The sequence below is a fragment of the Leptonychotes weddellii genome, chromosome 2 (genome assembly GCF_054177405.1).
Source record: "Leptonychotes weddellii isolate Sample4059 chromosome 2, ASM5417740v2, whole genome shotgun sequence".
Classification (NCBI taxonomy): Eukaryota; Metazoa; Chordata; class Mammalia; order Carnivora; family Phocidae; genus Leptonychotes; species Leptonychotes weddellii.
Genome location: NC_138370.1, coordinates 142228326 through 142244432, shown reverse-complemented (window position 1 = coordinate 142244432; position 16107 = coordinate 142228326). Strand labels below are relative to the sequence as shown.

The 16107-nt window shown below is 37.2% G+C and overlaps 1 protein-coding gene across 4 annotated transcripts in view; it reads right to left on the bottom strand.

Moving 5' to 3' along the window:
* LOC102750068 (tyrosine-protein kinase TXK) overlaps positions 1–16107 on the bottom strand; it is a 57001-nt gene that overhangs the window by 26395 nt on the left and 14499 nt on the right. For all 4 annotated transcript variants that reach the window (XM_081812409.1, XM_081812412.1, XM_081812410.1 and 1 more), the window contains 3 exons: positions 15552–15757; positions 12909–12974; positions 6917–6971 (listed from right to left, as the gene is read on the bottom strand). In XM_081812409.1, coding sequence (XP_081668535.1) covers positions 6917–6971; positions 12909–12974; positions 15552–15757 — 327 coding nt within the window. The remainder of the gene's footprint in view (positions 1–6916; positions 6972–12908; positions 12975–15551; positions 15758–16107) is intronic.

Below are 16107 nucleotides of genomic sequence, written 5' to 3'. Positions count from 1 at the left end.
ACACTTGTGGAGAGGGAACCATCTCAGAAGCTTGCCAAATGTGTGGAAGTGTACACTTTCGAAGTGCCAACAACTTGCCTGAGAATTGCCCTAACCCAACAAACACCATGGTGTAACCCTCAAAGTGAGCACGATACATCAAGCAAAGCCTTCTCTTCCTTCTAGATGCTTACCAAGGAACAAGCCTCATTTTCTGGTCAAACTTTTAAACCAAAAAATCTCTTACAGCCACTTAAAATAATAAACATGTAGCTTTTATTGAATTCCTACCATGTCCACGGACTGGGTTACAAACCATAGAGGACAGAAGGTATAAAGGATGGAGATGTAAAAAGCAAAGTTGTACGTACAGTGGCTACGTAGGCAGTATATATACACAGATGTAGAGATGCTATGCATTCAGTCAAGTTGTCTAAGTAGTGACCTCCTCTTCAAGGTGGAAAGAGTGCAAACAGTCACCACCACAAAGCAATAAAAGTAGAAATTAATAACAAGCCCCCAAGGAGAAAGCTACTACTGCATGGATATTTTCAAGTTCTCTTTTATATAACTCAAGGAAATTCAAATAAAAATGAAAACATCTAGAAAATAATAAAGAAATGCCACATATCGGAAACTCTGCTATATAGTTCAAACAGTACTCAGTCTTCATGCTTACATCAATAAACAAAAGAAATACAAAATAAATGTATCTACCTCAAGAAGTTAGGGCAAGAACCAGGTCAAGTGGAAGAAAGAAATGAAGACAAAAGCAGAAAACAATCAATTATAAAAACAAAAATATAATAAAGCTAGTCATTAAGTTCAAAATCTGGTTATAGAGGGAAAAACAATGAAATAGGTAAGTTGCTAACCAATCTAACCAATAAATAAGAGGGGAAATATATCAGAAAAAATAAGCCACAAAGATCCAGAAAAAAAATGAGAGCATCACCTTGACTCTACATAATACATTTGAAAATTTGAATGAAATGAGTGATTACCTAGCAAAACATAAAATTTATCAAAATTGATTCCAGAAGATCTGGAAATGTTAATGGACCTACTGAATGGGAAAATGGATAAGGCTTTAAAAGAGCTACAACATTAAAAACACCATGGAGGACATATTGTGATGCTGCATGATTCCAGAGCATGTGAAAAGAAGAAAAACTTATAAATTTTTATATAAAGTGGGTTTAATATCAACACCAACAACACAGCAAAGATTGTGCACAAATCTCACTCATGTCCACTCAAAAATCCTAATTAAATATTAACAAACTGAATCCAGTAGCACAGTGGAAGAATAATATACCATGACCAAGAAGGATTGCATACAGGAATGAAAAAGTAATTCAATATTAGGAATTTTATTAATTCATCCTACTAACAGATCTGAGAAGAAAAATCTCATGAACATCACCATAGATATTGAAAGGGCATTTGACAAATTTCAATTTCTAGAATCAGTTTTCTTTAAATTCTCAGTAAAATAGTAATAAATATGTACTTCTGTAACACAATAGTCCATGTTTACGTTAGTCCCAAGTCCAGCATTATGTTTTCTGTGGGAATCATTCCAACTAAAATCAGGAAAAAGAAATGCCCACTGTCAGCACTGGTATTTAATATTGTTCTGAGATGCCAGCTAATGCAATTAAATGAGAGGCCAAAAAAAAAAAAAAAAAGAAAGAAAAGAAACCAAACCAAAACAAAAACCCACCAAGAAATACTCTATTAAATTATAAAAAGGAGCTGAAATCATCACTGTTTGCTACTGGTAAGAGTCTACCTGAAACTCATGAGAATCAACTAAAAAACTACTACCAAAAAAAGTTTTGAATTCACCAAGTCTTCTGTTACAAAATTAATTCACAGAACTCAAGAGCTTTCATAAGTAAAAAAAAAAAAAAAAGATACCCATTTATAGTAGCAACAGAAAAATACACAAACAAATGTGCAAGAGCTATATGAAGAAAACTTTAAAATGATCCTAAAGGGGCTCCTGGATGGCACAATCATTTGGGCGACCGACTCTTGGTTTCTGCTCAGGTCATGATCTCTGAGTCTTGAGATCAAGCCCCGCGCTGGGCTCTGCACTCAGCCTGGAGTCTGCTTGGAATTTTTCTCTCCCTCTCCTTCTGCCCCCTGCCACACCGTGCACATGCTTTCTCTCTCTCTCTCTCTCAAATAAATAAATAAATCTTTAAAAATAAATCAATAAAATGCTCCTAAAGAATATAAAGATGTTTGCTTTTCTCATTAGGTTTTCAATCCATCGAAGATTTATTTTTGCTTGAAGTAGGGACCTGATTTTAATTTTTTCTACAGGAATAATTAATATGGGTCCCAGAACAAACTCGTCCCCAAACCCCACTGATTTGTAATGCCCAAACAATTTTCCCTAAATTACTCTGTAAATTTAATACACCAGCAGGAAGCTTTTTAAAACTAGGCAAAATAATTGTTAAGTTCATATGTATAAAATGTATCTCCAGAGTATTTCTGGAAAAAAAGAATGAGGGAGGCTAGCCACACAAAGAGAGCCTCAGTATTTGAAATATTATAAAGGTATCACCTAAATACACAGGCTGATCAATAAAACCAAGTAGTGAGTTCAGATGTAGTCCAACATAGGAGCTGTGCTTATGATGAAAGTGGTACCTCGAATCAATACAGAAAAGATAGACACTTGGTAACTATCTAGAAAAAATAAAATAAAATCAGATCCATACCTCACTCTACATCAGGAATAATTACAAATGAATCAAACATGTCTATGTAAAAAATAAAACCACTGAAGTAATCAAGAAACATAGGCATTTTTTTTTAAAGCTCAGAGCGGGTAAGATAATTCGAACCTGACACAAAGCTTTAAAAAATTTGTCTGATAAATTCGAACACATAAAATTTAAGCACTATTCATGGCAAAAAAAAAATATATGACAGTTGAAAAACTGGGGAAAGTATTGCCACATATCACAAAGAGCTAATTTTCTTAATGTAGCTACATAGGTCCTACGAACTGTGAGGAAAGCATTAAAAAAAAGCAACAACAGAAAATTTTGCAAAGGATATGAACAGACATCTTACAGAAAAGGAGATACAAATATTTAAAATTTCATATACACAGAGATGCTTAACATTTCTGGGATAGGAGAAATGTAAATGAAACCCACACTGAGATGAGATGTCAGAGAGCAAAGTGCCACATATTTCATTAAACATTTGCTGGAAAGGTTGTGAGAAAATGGGCACTCTTACAACTTTTAGCAGGTATGTAAATTGTACAACTCCTGTAGAGGGTATTTAATACCTCCCCAAATTAGAAATGTACATTCCCTTTGACCCAGAATTTCTATCTTGGGGGATTTATCCTACATATATACTCACATAAATGGGAAAAGCTATGTAGGTAGGTTACCTATAGCAGCACTGTTTTGTTTTGTTTTGTTAAGACTTTTATTTATTTCTTAGAGAGAGAGACACAGTGAGAGGGGGAACACAAGCAGGGGGGGTGGGAGAGGGAGAAGCAGGCTCCCCGCGGAGCAGGGAGCCCAATGCGGGGCTCGATCCCAGGACCCCAGGATCATGACCTGAGCCAAAGGCAGACGCTCAACGACTGAGCCACCCAGGCGCCCCAACAGCACTGTTTCAATAGCAAAAGAGTGTATACCACTTAAATTCCCATTAAATTTTTTTTAAGATTTTATTTATTTATTTTAGAGAGAGCACAAGCAGGGGTAGGGCAAGAGGAGGAGGGAGAGAGAATCCTAAGCGGACTCTGGGCCAAGCGCAGAGTCCCACGCAGGCAATCCCACAACCCCGAGGTCACAACCAATCCGAAACCACGAGTCCAGTGCTCCACCCCTCCATTAAATTTCCTAAATAAAGTGTGATACGCCCAATGCAAGAAATACTATGCAGCTGTAGAATGAATGAGGACACTTTCTGTGTATTGATGTGAAAAGTTTCCTTCCCAATACATATTGCTGAGTGAAAAAAGTAATGCACACAAGAGTATATATAATATGTTACCATTTGTGTAAAAATAACAATATAAGAAAATATATTTCTAGTTGTTTGTGTATGTATTAAATATCTCTGAAAGGACACAAAATAAACTAATAATAGAAGTTTGTCTATGGGGAAGGGAACTGGTATCTTGGGGACAAGGATGGGAGAAAACTTCAAAATCTTTTGATTTTTAAACTATATGAACATGCCATTGAAATGTGAAATAAATAAAATTATAAAATACTTCTATAAAAATTTATGCAATCAATTTGAAAATAAATATAAAGTAGGCAACTCTCCACGTAAATATAAATTGTCAAACATCTCAAGAAGAAAAGGAAATTAAATCAGTACTCAATTATCTGTTTGAAAAAGCTGCATGTCCAAACTATTTTATGAGAGATATATGTAACTTCAAGGAGCAAATAACTTCTATTCAATATAAACTATTTTAAAGATTGGAAAGAGACAAAACCTCATGTCCCAACTCATTTTATGAGACTAGTACAGCCTTTATACTAAAACTAAACAAAGAGAGTGGGAAATTAGAAGCCAGGCCTCTTGTGAACATAGCAGGACAAATGCTAACTAAAGTATTAGGAAACTCAAACTAGCAATATATATGTTTTAAATGCCTCATGATCAAGTAGGATTTAATCCAGGTACTTAAAAAAAAATAGAAAATATATAAATTACAAACATATTTTTAGATATATAGGAAAAATATGTATATTTTAAAAAATATCCACACACATAACATACACACACACACACACACACACACACACACACTTTAGACAGATTAGGACCTAAATATGAAAAGCAAATCTTTAAACCATTTAAAAGAAAATATCATTTTATCACTTCAGGAGAGAGAAGAATTTATTATACTGAAAAAGGAAAAAAGATCATAAAAATTGAGAAATTTGACATTAACATGTTTTAAAATTTAAAATAAGAAAAGAGCATAAAAAAATTTTAGGGCCAAAAATCAAAAGAACATAGTGAAAAATGAGCAAAGGGTATTAGCAGACATGTAACAGCAGAGGAAGCCCAAATAGCCAGCACACACATGAAAAGTCACTCAACTGAACTGTTCATCAAGGAAATGCACATTTTAAAATATATATACCATTTCTCAGTGAATCAAAGAAAAGCTACCAACTGTTGGCAAGAATGTAGGGGACCAGTTTTCTCATTCCTTGTAAGAATATAAACTAGTACAAGTACTTTGAGTCATGATTTCAAAATATCTAGTAATGCTAAGTCTGCACATAGTTTCTGACCAGATCATTTCTGGGTATAACCGAAAGAAACCCTTGCCCTTGTGTACAAGGTGACATGTGCATGGAAGTTCTTGGCAGCATTGTTCATAATACTAAGAAGTTAGAAACAACGTGAATGATTAGTAATACATTTGTTATACTCATCTAATGAAATACAGCAGTTAAAGGAATGTGTTTGCTCTTTATGTATCCATGGGAATGAAACTGAAATACAATGTTTCATTAAAAATCAACATACCTATGATCTCCCTTATGTCAAATGTTAAAACACGTAACACTGTGGGCTGTTCATGCACCAATATATGATAAAAATATAAGCACATGGATGCAGTGGGGGCACACCCTTCTAAGGTGATTGTCTCTGGAGAGTGGGCGGAGACAAAACAGATGAGGGAAGGGATGGGTGTCAATTGCATCTGCCAGGTTTTATTTTGTCTAAGCATGTTATGGCCAAATGTTGCTATTTGTGCTGTGTGGGTTATGGGTGTGTGGAGGTTTGTTGCATAACTCCCTCATCTAGTCTTTGTAGGGAGGTCAGCCCCCGGCTCTGTTCTGGCTCCCTGGCAGGCGCAAGAGTCTCTCCAGCTGATCCCGCACAGCCCCTGTGATTTTGACCCTATCACCCTATTCTTTCAAAATAAATGAGAGAGGGTAACTTGCTTACCGTGGACCGACTTGAGAATTTTCCTTCTCCAGTTCTGCCTACTTGTCATAACATCTTTGTCCATTCTAGACCTACTAATATCACTTTACAGGAGGCCACTTGCTGTCACCATGCCCGGTGGGTCCCACATTTGCTGCCGCGTCCCATTTCCTCCTAGCCAGTGAAGCCAAGCCTGGCCTCCAACCTCCTTCCCCACCCCCAGCTGAGCCTGGGTCTGGGTCGCTCAAACTCTGTCTAACCCCCTGCTATCCACTAGACCTCCCTTCTGTCTTGAGTCCTTACTGGTATTGACTTTGTAGTTCCAGAACTGACTCTTTCTCACTCATATTTCTAGATTTCCTCAACATCTGATAGCAGGGCAAAGTGACACACATACCTCTTACCTAGTTTCTAGGTTTGACTCTACATTTACCCACAGTTCGTATTTACCGTCCGTTGGAAACTGTATGCACTTTTGTTTTGCTTTGACCTAAAAGAGCAGTTTTGATCTGAGTTTGATATTTTGGCTACCTCACTCTTCCTTTTGTTCCCAAAGAACAAAGAAAATGTAGCACTCAGTATTTTTCTCTATTTGTGTTTTTAAGAAGCCTTAGCTAAGCTCATGAAGACAGAGTATATATTTTATTGTATGTGATGCAAAGGTGTATGGGCAATTCCAATATAGACTCTACTGCGGGATGCACTTTGGAGTGAATGAGGAGTTTCAGTACGTTGGAGTTGAAATCATTTCAGGAAAAATACACTTCTCAAGTTACAATGAAAGTCAATGAAAAACATGAGCTGATACAAATATATCTGGTTTACAACTTATCGGAAATTGCACAGTACAGATAAAGTTGTAATAATATTTTAGAACTGAAAAGAACAGGAAGTAATAAAACTTTTAAGTTTGGTCAAATCTTTACAATGAACATCTGTTAGAAACTTTGAAAATATTCACAAGTTATTCATGAATAAAGTGAATTACCTCTTGTCTCAAAATATGTTCTGCCTGATTTCTGGTAATGTTTCTATGGTACCACCTGTAAAAGCAATAAAAATAATTTTAAAATTTTATATTCTATTTTTTCCAGAAAAAAAAAAAAACCTGCTTCATTTCCTTCATTTTTAGGAACTTTACTCCAGAACTGATTTTAGAAAGCTGAGCGTTTTTTATTTCCGATAAACAACAATGTACTATTATGTGTCATTTAGTATAACAGTTTTATTAATTGTAAGCCGATACCTAGTTTATTCTATCATATCTCAATTCAACTTTCTGACAGATACTTAGTTTGTGATTTTGAGTGATTTAATCTCCTGAAAATTTTCATGAAACGTATGTGGTTAATAAGTCAATGAACATTTACTGAGCTTTGGTAGACAAACTAAAAAATACCTGTTTCTTTCTTTGCTCTTGGGAACTTCCTATTTGCCTGCTTTCATCTGTGCCATATTACCTTTCCAAAATTAAAACGTACTCTGGCCCATCTGACTCCCCCAAGTATGTTAACCTGTAGTAAAGTTAGTGGTTTAATAATGTAAATGGAGCAACTAGTACCTGCCTTGCTCCAAACACCCTCTCGTCTTTCTGCTTGTTCTCCCCTCATGCTAAGCTTCGGCCATATTGGGATTCTTTCCTTCCTCAAATTCACCAAGCCCCTTTCTGCCTCCTATCTTGCTGTTTCCTCCGTATGAAACATATCCTGAAATGACTTTAGAATATCAGATCCTCTCACAGTAAACACAATTAAATGAGTATAATTGAAACCCATAGTTTGGCAGAACAAGACCTAGTCAGTAAGCAAATGTTGTACAGGAAAGAGAGAGGAAATGGTAGAACAAAGGAGAGAGAAAACAAATGGAAAAGTTTTTGTTTCAAAATAAGATTTTAAAAAGGAGTTAAGGGAATATTACCAGAAATGCTATTTTTGTGGACAGTGGAAAGAAGAATGCATGTATAACCATACACTGAGTCACAGTGGGTAGGCCAAATGGTGGCTACATGAAAATCCTCTATCTGACTTTGAGGACAGAATCTATCGTATCTTGTGGACTAACCTGCAGTAGTAAAAAGCTGCCACTAAAGTAGAATGGTCACATATTAAAAATGCTAATGGCCTCAAGTTGAAAATGAACTTTTAAAAAGATAAAGCATAGAGAAGAGAGGATGATTACAGGTGATTCTAGATGAAACCATTGGACTACTTATCACTAGTGGGAACAGGAGTTAATTGTGATGTTGGACTGTGAATATCATTCAGCACTTTTTAACGAATATTCATATTGGGGGAGGGACTTTCAGAATGAGTCTAAGACCTCTTGTTGTAGAAAGAAGAAATTCTTTCAAAATAAATGAGAGAGGGTAAGCATCTGCCTTTGGCTCAGGTCATGATCCCAGGGTCCTGGGATGGAGTCCTGCAGTGGGCTCTCTGCTCAGTGGGGAGTCTGCTTCTTCCTCTCCCTCTATCCCTCCCCCCACTCACCCAAGAGTGCATGCTCCCATGCACGCATACACTCTCTCTCTCTCAAATAAAATCTTTTTTAAAAAGTTCACATAAATTGTTTTATTCTAAATGTTTCTCACCTATAATCACATTAAGTGTTAATTTTGTTGTTTTGTACTTACTTATTATGGTGATAAGTAATATAAGCAAATATATTAATTTTGCTTAAATATAAGTTAAAAATCCATCCATGTGTAGATGTCATTAAAATGACTTCAAAGTAGTAAGAGAAGAACCAGAGACAAGTATATGATGAATTTCATATCCTTTAAAATAATGCAGAATTTCAACAGGCAGAAAAAAGAATAGATGGATATGATATAGGTGAGGTGAGGGGGCATGCTGTTTCAGAATTTCATCTGGTTAAATCAGATAGTCAAGAAGAATTTTGTGTTTTGTTTTGTTTTGTTTTGTTTTTAAATAGGTAATGCTGCAACTCTTATGCCTGGACAACACTGATTATAAAACTCATACTGAATGATGTGGACAGAGGGCTTAGGGTAGGGTTTCTACTGGCATATGAAAACCATCTAGCATGTCCAACTGTTACCAAGTACAAACGTCTTGTGTACATGTTAGCCTTGGGTACACCTGTCCCAGTCTTAGAACCAACAAGTAACAGTATTGTGGTCTTGAGTTTTCAACCTAGAAACCCTGTTAGATCTAAGATGGTAAATCTGCTTCTCTTAGTCATTTTCTAACCCTGAGAAGATGAAACTTTCAACAGAGAGAAAATGCAATAAATGAAACTCATGCTTCCGTAAAATTCAGCATAAGCAATATGTTTGATATTTTAAGTATCTATTTTTGGGGCACCTGGATGGCTCGGTCAGTTAAGCAACTGCCTTCAGCTTAGGTCATGATCTCAGGGTCCTGGGATGGAAACCCACATCGGGCTCCCTGCTCGGCGAGGAGTCTGCTTCTTCCTCTCCCTCTGCCCCTCCCCCCACTTGTGCTCACTCTCAAATAAATAAATAAAGTCTTTAAAAAATAAAATAAAGTATTATTTTAAGAGAATCGGACATATTAAGTTTTAGCCTCTGATTTTAAATGCAAAATTAATTTTAAACTTACAATTTGAAGTTTAAGGGAATTTGACTTTTTAAATGTTTGTATGGTTACGAGAATTTGGCTTATCACATTTAAGTTTGATTTATTAGATTTCTGAGATCATATATGGACTTACAAAGGGCTATTGAAATTGTAAATTCGCCCTGTCAGGCATATAAAATATTTAAACAGAAAATTGAATTCATTCAGTTTATTAATGCAAGTGAAATGTTTTGGGAAATTTAATTAACTGAGCTTATAAATAGGACTGATTGTTTAAGGATACTGTTGAGTTTGAATTAAGGTGACTGTTCTTTTTTTTTTTAGATTTATAAACAGTATATCAAGATTTGAAGGCTTACTGAAAACCAGGTTTTCACACTGTACTGTTGATAATTTGGATATTAATTTAAAACCAAAGTAGCCATAAATATTTCAAAGTATAAAGTTTCCCCTGAGATGTCAGAAGCCTACACTAACATAGCATTCCTTCCCCCATCCACCCCTACTTCCTTTAGACCTCAAGTCACTTCCTCAGAGGTCTTCCCTATCCCAATATCCTCATCTTTTAGCCTTCTCCATTGATTTCTCCCAGTGTCCCATACTGTTCCTTCATGACACCACAGTTTAAAAAAAAATTTTTTTTAAGATTTTACTTATTTATTTGACAGAGAGAGAGAGAGCACAAGTAGGGGGGCAGCAACAGAGGGAGAGGAAGAAGCAGACCCCCCGCTGAGCAAGGAGCCCCATGCAGGACTCCATCCCAGAACCCTGGGATCATGACCTGAGCCACCCAGGCGCCCCCACAATTTAAAATTTTATATTTATTTGTGAATTTGAGGTTTATGTCTCTTTTCCCATGAAGCTGTAAGTTCCACAAAAGAAGGGAGTGCATCTACGTGTTATGCGTTGTATCTCCAGTGCCCACAACAGCTAACACCCGGCACATCAAAATGGACAATAAGTAAAGATTGACCAGATGAGTGATTCAGGGGCTGAGGTAACTATGAAATGTGGTACCTCTGTAACAGCAGGCAAACTGGGAATGCCCTTCCTGTTAGCTTCACAGTTCTAGAATGTATCAAATATTTACTAGGTCCTACATGAGACAGGTATCTCAGTTCCAAGTTTTCATATCATTTAGAGGTTTATAACTATTCAGTAATTCTGCCCAGAGCCCAGGCACTAGTCAGTGGTGATGTCAGGCTTTGAACCCAGATTTCTCCGATTTCTAAGCTTATACTATAGTATTTCAACCTAGGGCCATAATTTCTACACAGTCATTAGAACGATGTTTGGCATATAGTAAGTGGTGGATATATTTTAGTGATTTATATTGATAATTATTATATCTATATTTTAACAAACCCCTTTAAAAAGAAACAGAAATAAAAAATTAATTTTCCCACAATTAGAAAATTAAAGAAGATAACTTTCAAAGACACATAAATCAAAGCCAAGAAAATGAGATGATTATTTTAAGTTCAGGGTAGTTTAATTCAAATTACCCAATATCTACAGTATGAACAAGCTGTTAAGGGCAGACTCCAACCCTCGTCTAAACTAAGGGGGCAGCCAGCAAATTAATTAATAATGAAAGGAAGGAAAGTCACACTGTTGCTTAGTGAGCATCCATTTACTCACTCCCGGGCACTGTGTTAGGTACTTTCACACATACCTCCTTTAATCTCCTGGAAAGTCTGAACTGGGTTTACGATATGGAAAAAAGTCTTTTTTTTTTTTTTTTAAAGATTTTATTTATTTATTTGACAGAGAGAGGCAGTGAGAGAGGGAACACAAGCAGGGGGAGTGGGAGAGGGAGAAGCAGGCTTCCCGCTGAGCAGGGAGCCCGATGCGGGGCTCGATCCCAGGACCCCGGGATCATGACCTGAGCCGAAGGCAGACGCTTAACGACTGAGCCACCCAGGTGCCCCGAAAAAAGTCTTTTTCTTAACAGGAGATTTTCACACAGAACTTCCCCTGACCTGACCTTCAAAAGAGACCTATTGTGCTGGGCAGCTCCAGTTGGGGGCAGTGGCGAGCCCCCCAAGGTGACGGTAGAGAGTTGTGAAACTGTTTTCTTAGGATGGTGTGTTCAGTCACCTAGGGCCTTTGTCCTACTGAGTGGAGGCTAGATTTTTGGGGCAGAGCTAAATGACTCAGGTCAAGAGAGGGGGCATGACAAGCGGAGTGAAGGACAGAGAAGACAGAAGAGACCTGTGATGGTACTAAGCGGGGAGAGGGGAGAGAGAACAGAAGTAGCTAATAGAGAAGCCTGGTAAAGTCATGTGGATGTGTCATGTGTCCTGTAGTCATCCCTTGTCCCCTCCAAGAAAGTCTACATTATTCACCAATGCTTTTAAAGATTTATTTATTTTAGAGAGAGAAAGAGCGCATGCATGCATGCACCCATGCGAGTGGGGGAGGGGCAGAGGAAGAGAATCCCCAGACAGACTCCCACGTGGGGCTCCAAGAGTCAGACACTCAACCAAGTGAGCCACCCAAGCGACCCCCACCAATACTTTTAGAATTGGATTTGCTTTAGGGAGAGAGATGCTGAGTCTGGCCTCCACGTGGGCTTAAATTAGTAGCAAGGCAGACACCTAGGGGCTGGGAGGGAGGGGTTGGTTCTCATTCAATTTATATTTGCCTTCTGGTTCTCTGAGAAGCACCTGTCTTCATGCCTCAACCCACATCACCTACCGCCACAAGGCTGGAAGCATATGCTAATTGCAAAGCGAGTATCTAAACTGGGGGAGGGCAGTCAAGTGCTAAAACTTATGCAAACCTGAATTTATAAAAGACTAGGACTACTCCCAGTTCTGCCACTCTCTGCTTGTAAATTACTCTCACAACCTTAGTTTCTGATCTGCGGAATGGGGGGCTAGAAAAGTGATTGCTAAGATCTCCATCTTCCAAATCTATCATTGTAACAAAAATAAGTTTCTAAGCAGAACCTTAGTGAACACGCCAGAAGTTCCCCCCAAACTACAGCATTAGCCTGCTTCTCCTCTTTAGCTATTTCTAAAACGTTTCAAAACATGAGCCAAAATATAGTTGTGTGTCTCTGTGTTAGGCTCAATTTACCACTCATTAAAAAACTAAGGTCATTTTTGAAATAGTTATTTTTCCATTTAGGACATAGAGTAAAACAAGACCAAGATGAGCGTTTGGTTTCCATGCAGTCACTGTTAAAACAAACCCAAAAAAGTCGTCATACAAAACAAAACAAAAAGAAGTTTAAGAAAAAGAAGTTTCTGAATCAACCATCATAAGGATCAAAGATGTCTCAAACTAAAGCAGCCAGATGTGTTACTTTCTTTTCCTTTTGTAGACCAAAACCAGCTTCTATACTCGTAAGCTGCCCAAATGTACCTGATTTTTCATAGATCAACCATAGAGCATATTTTGGAGGAGACTTACTCATATATTTCTAAATTGGTTAGTTTGTTCTCGGTCACATAGTTGCTTGGGATTAAGCCTTCATTCCTACAACAAAAGACAAAGCCAAAATCAAAATGCTTGGTACATCTGTGGCATTATCGTGACAACAATCCTTTTTAAAACCTCAAGGACATAGGAGGAAATCAAACTCATTTTGCTGATTAAATTCTAAAAGAAGAAAAAGGATTTTTCATTTCCATATTCAACTAAAATCTCTGTTTGACAAATACTAAGGTTCTGACTTACAATGGAAGTAATTTAAGATGTTTCGTGACATCAAAATTTTTCAAAGAAGGAAAGCGGCACTTACGAGATCATTGGGATGTCATAGTGACTAGATTAAAAACACAGCAACAACAAAGATATCAACTTAATTCTTTTGAATTGCTGTAAAATAGATAGAATAGATATTCTGGTTTAGCCATGTCCCTATTATAGCAAATGCTGCACAGAAACACATGAACATGCCTTCTTGTGCACCAGGAAAAGTAATTCTCTAAGACAGATACCAAACGGGGAAATTGCTGGGTCACCAAATATGTGCATCTCCCCTTAGATGCAGCAAATTGCCATTGAAGGAAAACATACAAATTTACACACCCATCAGCAGGGTAAGGGTTTCTCTTTTTCTATACCTTCACCAATGAAATTTGAAATTATAAAATTGCAAAAAGATCTCCATGACATTATTGAAAAATCCAAGCTAGTTGCAGAACAACGCATAAAGCATGGTAAGAATTAGGTAAACTAAATCTGCAAATAAGAATGTGTATTTCAATATGGACATGAAAGTGCATTGAAAATTTTCCAGAAGGGTACTCACTAAGTGAATAATGGTGCTTGGGTTTGGAGGCATTATTTATCATGGTTGCATATTATAAAAAGCGATATTCACTTATTAACTTTGAAATTAAAAGGTAATTCGTCTTTTTTTAAAGTCTGAGTCATGCCAATGCCAACCTGCAGGAGGGCTAATTACATGGTCCTGAACTTACTCATACCTCTTTTCCCACTGAAAAGTCTCCATCACATGTTAAGTTGAAACTAAAAACTGTTAAGAGAGCCAAACCATCAGGAAAATATAATTAAAGAAAGAGGTATATAACTAGATACTTCTAATACACAGATACTTATCATCTCCAAATCATCACAAAGAATAGAAATCAAATGTCAGCATTCTGTTCCAAGCAGCCCAGATCCCCCTCAGAATCATCTACCTCAGACTCTAGGCAGGTACAATCTATTGCTCCCAACATGATGAAGTCTGTTTGCATCCCAAGGTCTTTTTTTCCTTCCAATTTAATTCGGCAAGTACTGCAATGTTTACTTCCAAAACTAGTCATTGCAGAAATATGAAAATTAGCGAGATACTATTTCTGTTCCTACCTTAGAGCTTAGCAGAAAAAAGGAGTCAAAAACTCAAAGAAAGTATAAATCAGAAAAAAAAACCCTGTATGGTAGAAATTATTATTCCCATTTTACAAATAAAGAAACAAAAATACATTAAAAATAGAACTACCACATGATCCAGTGATTCCACTTCTGCTATTTATCTAAAGAAAATGAAAACACTAACTCAAAAAGATGTGTGCACCCCTCATGCTCATTGCAGCATTATTTATAATAGTCAAGATATGGAAACAACCTAAGTGCCCATTGATGGATGTATGGATAAAAGAAAGAGGTATATATATCTATATAGATATAGATATACAGATATATAGATATATACACACACACACACACAACAGAAAATTAGTCATAAAACAGGAGAAAATCTTGCTATTTGCAACAACATGATGGATCTCAAGGGCATTATGTTAAGTGGAATAAGTCAGACAGAGAAAGGCAAATACTGTATTATCTCATTTACACTGGAATCTAAAAAAATTTTTTTAATTAAAAAAACAACCAAACTCATAGATACAGAGAACAGATTGGTGGTTACCCGAGGCAGGGAGTGGAGGGTGGGTGAAATAGGTGAAGGGGGTCAAAAGGTACAAAGTTTCATTTATAAAATAAAGAAGTCATGGGGATGTAATGTACCGCATGGTGACTCTAAGTCAATAATACTATATTGCATATTTGAAAATTGCTAAGGGAGTACATTGTAAAAGCTGTCATCACAAGAAAAAAATTTTTCATGACTATGCATAGTGATGGATGTTAACTACACATATTGTGGTGATCATTCCATAATAGATATAAATATTGAATTATTATGCTGCACACCTGAAACCAATATAATGTTAAATGTCAATTATACCTCAATAAAGAAATAAGGAAGGAAGGAAGGAAGGAAGGAAGGAAGGAAGGAAGGAAGGAAGGAAGGAAGGAAGGAAGGAAGAGAAACTCAGCGTAAGTGACCTACCAAAGGACACACAATAGTAAGTGACAGCATCGGGATGTGAAGCCGGGTACATGCAGTTCTGTGACTGCCTGAAATTGCAGTGCTGTAATGCTCTCTCATACAGATAGGACATGTGGGGATAGGTTCTGCTCCATGCAGAAGGGAGAATTCTAAACCCAGAGGAAATGAGCCACAAAACAGATTTTACGCTTCAGAAGTCTTCAGAGGATAAACGAAGAGGAATTTGATGAGGACCATGACACCAGTCTTACCCCAAACGGTCTCTTGCCTTCCACCAGTGAGGGTTATACTTCTCCAATATCAGGTACTCCTCTGATCTCTTTAATGCTAAATCACACGGCTCTCTGGGCAGAAAATCATACAGCGCCTTTACTTGGATCTTCTCTTCAGTAACCTCAGAGGGTGGGAGGGGAGGCAGTGGCTTGCGTTTTGATGGTTGCACATGGTCTCTGTTGGACTGTAAAAACCAAGGAATTATTTGTTGTACTATTGGTTTAGTAATCTGCACTAAAAAAAGAATAGGGATAGAGTACATTTCCCTGCTGCCCCAATTCACCCGTCTGGATGCACCAAAGCAAAAACCAGAGTGGATAAACACAGGAAATGACCATAAAACAACTTTTGAATCCAGCAACCCACTCATCGTTTTGTATGTTGTCAAGATCACAAATTCTCTTGCCAGCATCGCACTGGATATTTCTCTTTTCTTTTTTACAATAGCTCTGTGCTCAACACGAGGCTCGAACTCATGAGCCTGAGATCAAGAGTCGCATGCTCCACGGACTGAGCCAGCCAGGCACCCCTGGA